Source organism: Panulirus ornatus, chromosome 7, assembly GCF_036320965.1.
Source record: "Panulirus ornatus isolate Po-2019 chromosome 7, ASM3632096v1, whole genome shotgun sequence".
NCBI lineage: Eukaryota > Metazoa > Arthropoda > Malacostraca > Decapoda > Palinuridae > Panulirus > Panulirus ornatus.
Genome location: NC_092230.1, coordinates 35158927 through 35167155, shown reverse-complemented (window position 1 = coordinate 35167155; position 8229 = coordinate 35158927). Strand labels below are relative to the sequence as shown.

The 8229-nt window shown below is 37.1% G+C and overlaps 1 protein-coding gene and 1 pseudogene across 1 annotated transcript in view; both read right to left on the bottom strand.

Moving 5' to 3' along the window:
- Positions 1-301: 301 nt before the first annotated feature.
- LOC139749321 (glucose-fructose oxidoreductase domain-containing protein 1 pseudogene) lies at positions 302-1594 on the bottom strand (annotated as a pseudogene).
- A 2111-nt stretch (positions 1595-3705) lies between these two features.
- LOC139749518 (uronyl 2-sulfotransferase homolog pip-like) overlaps positions 3706-8229 on the bottom strand; it is a 67927-nt gene continuing 63403 nt past the window's right edge. The window contains exon 8 of the mRNA XM_071663475.1: positions 3706-7692. Coding sequence (XP_071519576.1) covers positions 7508-7692 — 185 coding nt within the window. The 3' untranslated portion in view covers positions 3706-7507. The remainder of the gene's footprint in view (positions 7693-8229) is intronic.

The window sequence follows — 8229 nt, the reverse complement described above, 5'->3', positions numbered from 1 at the left end:
CGATAAAAACTTTTCACTGCTTCTAACAACTTGCCTCCCACACCATATATTCTTAATACCTTCCACAGAGCATCTCTATCAACTCTATCATATGCCTTCTCCAGATCCATAAATGCTACATACAAATCCATTTGCTTTTCTAAGTATTTCTCACATACATTCTTCAAAGCAAACACCTGATCCACACATCCTCTACCACTTCTGAAACCACACTGCTCTTCCCCAATCTGATGCTCTGTACATGCCTTATATATATATATATAATTTAAAGAATGCATTACCATATACAGTAAGCCTTTATTACAGGAATATACCATAACAATAATCTCTACCCATTAATTCCATCAATGCACATAACCACATAAAGCAATATTCCAAAAAAATTCTTTAATGCTTTGTAGCAAAGCTCCATGGCAAGTGTGATTCAGAACTAGTAACCTTATGCTGGGGAGGAGGTCTGTTAGTTGGAGCCTGAGAGAGTGCATCCAAAGAGCTCATATTAATGTTAGGAAGATTGAGGCGGGTCATTAAAGGATTCAGTTCATTCTCATCATTGGCTATTGTTACCTGTTCCCACTGACGACTGGCTGAAGAAAGCTTGATGGCATCAATGACAGCCTGAACATACTGTCCATCTTCAAAGGTGGCAGCACTAGAGACAGGTTCCTTCAGCCAACCATGTTCACCATCTCCTGTGGCAAAGGCTTCTTTGAGTGCTCCAACCAATCTGAAGAGTCCCTGAAGGTATGGCTGCGGTAATAAAGAATTGATCCTAGCACTATTGTTCTTGTTTGTAAGATGAGCTACATCATCTGGGCCTTCATGTAGCAGTTCCTCCTTTTCGGCAGTATGGTTCTGACCATATAGGTTTGCCCCACGCACAACTAATCTTCCCCGCTGCCACAAACAACCACCTCTTGAACAAAGCTTCCTGCCACATGCCTATTAAGAATAACTGTTACACAAGCCCCACCATCTAAGATCATCTGAAAACTGCAAAAATCATCACTATCAATCCACCTGATTCCATTAATTTTCTCAGTGCTCTTTGTGAAGGTGTGCATCATGCCATGGACACGATTAGCACGCTGTCCTGTAACAAAGGACACAATATCAATGATGTGACTCCCTACCATGGTCAGGATACCCTCATCCATCAAGTGACTGCACATCCAATCAAACTGATTTCCGATTATGCTGCCACAATGCACTCGCACATTGCACACATTGACTGTGCCTACGTAGCCCGCTCAATTTGTCGCTTCATGTGTACAAATGCAGGGAGGAATCGAAGTCCATGGGATATAACAGAGATGAGTGACGGATAGTACTGGGCAGCATGTACCATCTACAGCACCTCAAGCTGACAAATGCCAGCTGGCCTATCACATAATACATGTTTGCCAATGCCAAGAGCCTTGACAGCAATCTGGGCATGAAGGTCTGGTTGACATATGATGAACATCAAGTCTACATCTTTCCTTAACAGCACATCATCTACCTTGTTTGTATGGAAAGGAATGTTAAGTTCTGTTGCAACATTTTCAGGAGCTTCTAATGTGCGGCCCCAAACCGCCTGTAAACCTACTAATTTTTACCACACAAAGCTGTGAGTTTATATCATCCTCTATCACAATCATCCTCAAAAGGACCTAGTGGTCTGATGCTATCTGAATTACCCTGCAATCTTTGTATTCCTTGCTACTGTAGTAGTTATGGAATAAGGAAAGAATTGATGACAAATGGATGAAATATGCTTGTGTAACTTATGGTAGGAAAAAGTTGCATTTCTAGGGCATGGTGAATGTAGCAGCTTTAATTCACAAATAATATATCTGTGAACTAAGCATGTCCCTAAAAGTGTCAATTCATAGAGCATTTGAGTATGGATCTATTTTGACTTTAAGTTGTGCCACATGATCTATTTTTTGTGTGGAATAATCCAGATCAGCAGCCAAACTTTTTCTTGGGGGGAGATTGAGGTAAAACATGTCTTTTTTGTTTCCCCTTTTAGAAATTTAAATACAAGGAGGGTTTTTCCCTAGCCCCTCGCTCCCACCCCCTTCAATCACCTTCTACAATACGTGGGGAATACGTGGGCATGTGAAGTGTCTGGGGATAAACCATGGAAAGGTCTGTGGGTCCTGGATTTGGAATGGGGGCAGTGGTTTTTGTGCATTACACATGACAGCTAGAGAATGAGCGTGAGCGAATGTGGCCTTCTTTGTCTTTTCCTGGTGCTACCTCGCTGTAGGGCAGGGGCTATTTTCTGTGTGGCGGGGAAGCGACAGGAATTGATGAAGGGAGAAAGTATGAATATATACATGTGTATACATGTATGTGTCTGTGTATGTATATGTATGTATAAGCTGATATGGGCGTGTATGGGCGTTTATGTATGTAAATGTGTATGCAAGTGGTTGCGCCATTCTTCTTCTGTTTCCTTGTGCTACCTCGCTGATGCAGGAAGCAGCAGTTGGGTATAATAAAATCTTTTTTTTTTTCTTTTACAATGGTGAGCTCATGTCCAGGTTTATCTCAATTTTACAGATATTATGCCTCCAACATTAAAATGAGATTGGTTTGGTAAGGTTGGTGGATGTTGGCCTGATCTATGTAATTAATGGGCCTTTCATGAGCTTCAGTTACTAAGTCATTTCCTGGATGCCATTCAACAAGAGAAATGGATTCAGTATCATCAAAACTGTCAGTGATGAATGTGCGCTCATATCATTTTGGCCTTTACTGCTTCTCTAAGAGATCTAACAAAAGCTGTATTCATGATATCCAGGCTTGTCTGAAATAGGATAATGCAAGTTGCTTATGCCCAAGACAGCACCAATCTATATTTGGAAACATCCTTCTAATGATTTTGGCTAATTCTTGCTGGTAAGTACTCTAAAACTGCAAAAACTGCAGCATTTCCTCAACAAAGAACTACTTCAACAATCATTTTCCATCGTAGATTACCAATGTAATCAAAGAATCTGTCTTGTAAAGTATGTCTACTGGAGTACACTGGAATTGTACGAAGACAGATGTTTCATGTGGATGGCATTTAGTACTCAAAGAGTTGAGAGTTCCACCACTTACAATGAAACTAAATTGTTTATTTGCCATTCCCTGTGTCAAAAATGCTATGGGAAATCACATTTCATCTGCATCACATAAGAGGTCTTTATGGTTTGTAGAAAATGGAGTTTCTCTTCAATAAAATATATAAATTCTTGAAGTATAGTTTCTCTCCTTTCTTGATCACACAATACATAGGTGTCTACGTTCACAGATACAAAGCTGATCTATAAAAACTTATAAAAAGACCGAATGCCTTTAGAAAATTTAATGGCAAAAATTGTCCACTCATGTGATAATAACTAAGAGTAGTATACTTAAAATGACAGTCTCTACTACATTACTCAATCACACAATAATTAAGACATGATTTATCTCAAAATCAAATTATTTTTTCTCTAGTTTTTTGAGAAACTCTACTTCTTGAATTTCCAATTTGAGTAGTTAAAGTATCACACATCCCTTCACTTGTATAATGAGTGTCCTTTTTAAGGTGTCTATAAACACTTCATACTGAGGGTCAAGTGTTTTTGACTGTAAAACAGAGACTACCACATTTTTTGAGAAACTCTTATCATTAAGCATATTATAAACAATGCTACAAGAATAAAAGGTTATAGAAATATTTTCAACAATGGGAAAAATATAAATATATTCAGAGAAAGTATGGTTAATAGTGCTTTTGCATATCACAGTTTCATTCCTAAAATATGCTTATTTTAAGACAATGATGTTCATATATTAAATGTTTCCTATAAATAGAATCATTTACACAATTATTTAGCTTAATATTAATACATATTTTACACAAAACACACATCCATACAAGACCCCAGTACACAACACTTACACATGAGCCACCTTGTTTCAGTACTGTCATCACAGGTATACACTCTTGCCCTGTGCCAGTATTGACAAAAGTACAACACACATCCGACCTGGGCCAGTGATGGCAAATCAGAGAGGAAGCTTCACTCAAGAGGAAGCCGTTATTGATAAGAGCCTATGCCAAGTTTAGTCTCTGCAAATCTTTACTCAAAATATTCTCAAGAGAATACAATATACATTCAATGAATCTATCTATCTATTCATATCTCTGTTGCCTGTTCCCACCTGGAACTCCCTCAAGGGTTTGGCCACAAGTCTTCATAACTAGTGAACTCCAGAGCTGCTTCTTAGCCATTAGTAACTCACTCTTAACAGGCCACTGGCAGAGAGCTAATCTAGCACAGTGTTTGCAGAGGCTCCTACCTAATGCTTAAACTGACTACTTCTACCTCATGCTCCTGCCTAACACTTCTATCTACTACCTCTACCTAATGTTTCTACCTAAGGCTCCTGCCTAAAAGTCCCTAACTACTACTTCTATCTAGTGCTCCTACTATTTTGCCAAAAGGAAGGGGTAGCACATATTGATCACCACAGGAAAATCTAGAGTTAAGAAGAATGAGCTATGTGAGTTAAGCGTTGTCAAAATTTTATGAATGACAAAGAGATTGTATGTTTGTAGACAGAATGCCAGTAGTCCACATGTGGGAGGAGCAGAAAGAAACAAGAGCTACCTGGGTTAGAAGGATTGGAACTGGACAATCACTGAAGTGCTGGCTCACTATGCAGCTGTCACTAACCCTCCTAATAACCAGTAGGAAGTTCTAGTAATAGACTTCTCTGGTCATTGGCTGTCCACCAACTACTGCCTAACATATTCAATGAAGTACACAAACTACATATATATAGAGTAGTTTAAAGGCAAAGGTATAAAAATAAACTTATATACAATAATTATACATTCAAGCACATACAATATTACCCAGTTTCTTACTTAAAATCTATAATACCAGAATTATTGAGAAAACAGAGGTTGTATTGTTGAATATAAAACTTACCTTTTAGAATAAGAAGAAAAAGATGTCCATAAAAAAAGGTACATAACAAATAGTGGACCCAAAATAGATTATGCAGGACCAGTGTGTTACCAACACTTAGGGAGGTATATAGACTTGTTGAAGAGGGTCTAAAGGAAAGAGAGAAAAAAGTACCTAATTTGATGGAGCTAAGCTAATAGAGAAGGAAGGGATGACAAAAGCCATGGAACTGTCCACTGTGGAAGACAGAACAACAAAGGATGAGGGACTACAACAGTTTAATTTTCAAGACATAAAGGTGATATGGAGAAGCTCTTGAGGAAGGGAACTAAGAGGCTATAACAGGAGTGTGAACCAATGAAAAATGCCAGAAAGACATAGGACAATACTTCTTTAGTTACAGAATAGTGGATGAACTGACCTGATGTTGTAAATACAGAAATCATTACAAATTCAATCCAAGTGAAGGTTAAGTTGAGAGATGAGTTGCCACAACTGGAAAACTCATTCCAGATATGCAGAGATATGTAACCACAAACAAAAATGAAGCCTCAAGAGTGTTAAATCCCCGTATGTAATACACAAATAGGTAAATAAGAAATAACACATACACACATATGAAGAAAGATATGGTACTTTAATACAAGCTTAAAAGATGAAAAGCAACACGAGTGTAAAACTTTCTCCCCTTAAAACAAAAATTTTAATCACACACGCACACATACATAAAGTGAGTAACAGTTATAAGAAAAGATACGGGTGGGAGGGCTGTACTTTTAGACCACAAGAAGTTTTAAAATTGTTTCATTTGGAATACTGGTATGGAACAAAAAAAAAAAACAAAAAACAGGCAGTCGTAGTGTTTCCTTAGATGTATATAAAAAAAATCACCTGTCCAGAAAGGACAAAGAATACAGTAGGTTTAATAAAGGTCAAATGGAAGATGACAAACACATGTCCACTGTATCTTCAGTAAGGGAAGGTAAGCTATAAGCAGAGAACAGCAACTTGTCTACATGAAATAATAGCAGGAAAATGTGAGACACGCTTACAACTTCCAAGATTCGAAATTGATTTGAAAATGTTGAAACTGCACAAATACAAAGGAAATTACCTGGACACCAAAAAAGTAAGCAAGAAAAGACTCACAAAAATGTGAAGAAATACCTTCATTCTGAAGAGAGTTGTAAATATATGAAACCTACTAAGAGAAGAAACTGAGTGCAAAGTCCAATTAGAAATTCAAACGACAGTATGATAAAAACAGAAGTTAAGGGATGGGGATCCAAAATTGTAAATCTCCTTTTCCATATGCACAAATAATGACAGGAATATAACTCAAACAAAACTAATCAAATAACAAATATACAAAATTCTGTAAAAAGACTGGTGTATACACATACAACATAAACGGCACATACAAAAATACCCAGTATTAGTCATATGGTATAAATACAGGTCAAGCAGCACAGAAAAAGAATTGTCATGAACACATACAAAATTAACTGAAAAGAATAAACACCCTTGAATGAAAAGAGACTATACACTCAATCAATTGTATATCCAATACCAGATCTCTGATACCATACATCTCTAGTCTGACATATTGTCAGTTATAAGCACTATTCTCTTCTCATAACCCTGTTAATACATTTATGCACATAATTCCTGATAATCTGGTGAGCTAATAAGTATTTACTACTAGTGACTGACAATAATATAATTAGAGCACACTGGTCGGATACCAGAATTAATGTTACATAATGAAGTTAAATACCTAAAAACAAGTTGGCCTTGATCTTCTATCAAGATCTGCCATAGGTGAAATGGACTGTTTCGTTATCTAGTGAAAGCTTCCCTTCTTTCACCAAATCACCTCATAGCATTGAGTGGTAGTCATATATTCTCTGAATCCATACTACTCTCACAGATGAAAATTTCCATGTTTTTCTTATATCACTTTTCTTCCTTTTTTTTGTCTATAATTTACCGTTTCTTTAAATCATTCACTTCTAATTGCTGCACTCTACATAACCATAATCATTTTCTTACAGTCTTGTTCCCATGCACAAGGACTATTGCTGGATGGCCAAAGCTCTGCTGCTGGGACTTCAATGGCAAAGGAAATACAGAAGCTTGGTGTTCACATTGAAGAATATCATATGGTGATCACTCTCTGAGTGCAGAAATGATATGATATAAATGCACAGACATACTTAAACTGATGGAGTTTTAATAGACTGGTTGTTATCACCATCAAGTGTGTAACACCTGGAAGATGTAGGATACAAATTCTAATCTTTTCCAAGCAAATCTTTCTTCTCCTTTCTTTTGTTATAAGTGAGGTCTAACATGACTCCTTCCATTATCATAATTTTCCTGAGTGAGCCCCTACATATCCTAATTTTATCCATCCTCCTAACCTATTTTTTATTATATCCTGTTCTAACTACATCACCTTGACACCTCTCCCGACTTCCTTGCCTGAATTCTCAATCTTTACTTCTCACTCCCTCTGGCTTACTGGTCATCCAATCTTGGTTTCCTTCAGTAATTCTTTACTTCTTTCTTCATGTAGACTGGGAAGAGGAAGCCTTGGTGACAGCCCAATACTGCTGGTTTAGACGCTGATGCAGGAAGTCATAGAATTCATATTCTATAGTAAAGTTCCTCTTGAGATAATCTCTAGCCTGTTGCTCCACCCTTGGCTTGTAAAAGTTCTCATTCCTCCTGATCTTATTCTCATGTATGTTTTCTGCAGGAAAATGTTAAAACGAACAGAAACAATTAAAAAATATAGTAGTAGTCATAACACATAAGCTGTACCTAAAGAAATACATCTGTAGAGAAAAACGAGTCTCAACAGTTATAACAACACTACTGTAATGCATCTCACATATATTAAAGATTTTGAGTTGTAAACCCATTTAAAACCCCCATTTCAAAAACCTCAGTACAATGTATCTATCATATCAATAATTACCCCAGAACTAATTTCTATGCGAGTCCTAGTGTTACCTAGGGCCTTTCTAAAAGCTCAGGCAGCCTTGGGCTGTAGGACTTCCAATGGTAAAGAACTGTAGACATCTTTGCACAAATAAATTCTTTAATGAGACTGAATTACCAATGATACAGCCTCATCAAAAAGTCACTTTTCACCTTGGGTGTAACTTTGAGCAGGCGAAGTCTGGTAACACCGAGTAAAATGTACTATAAAGATTAACATATATCTAAAAGGTTACCTTTTGAGACATACAGTCTTCTTATATTCTGAAAATCAGTGAGCATTCAT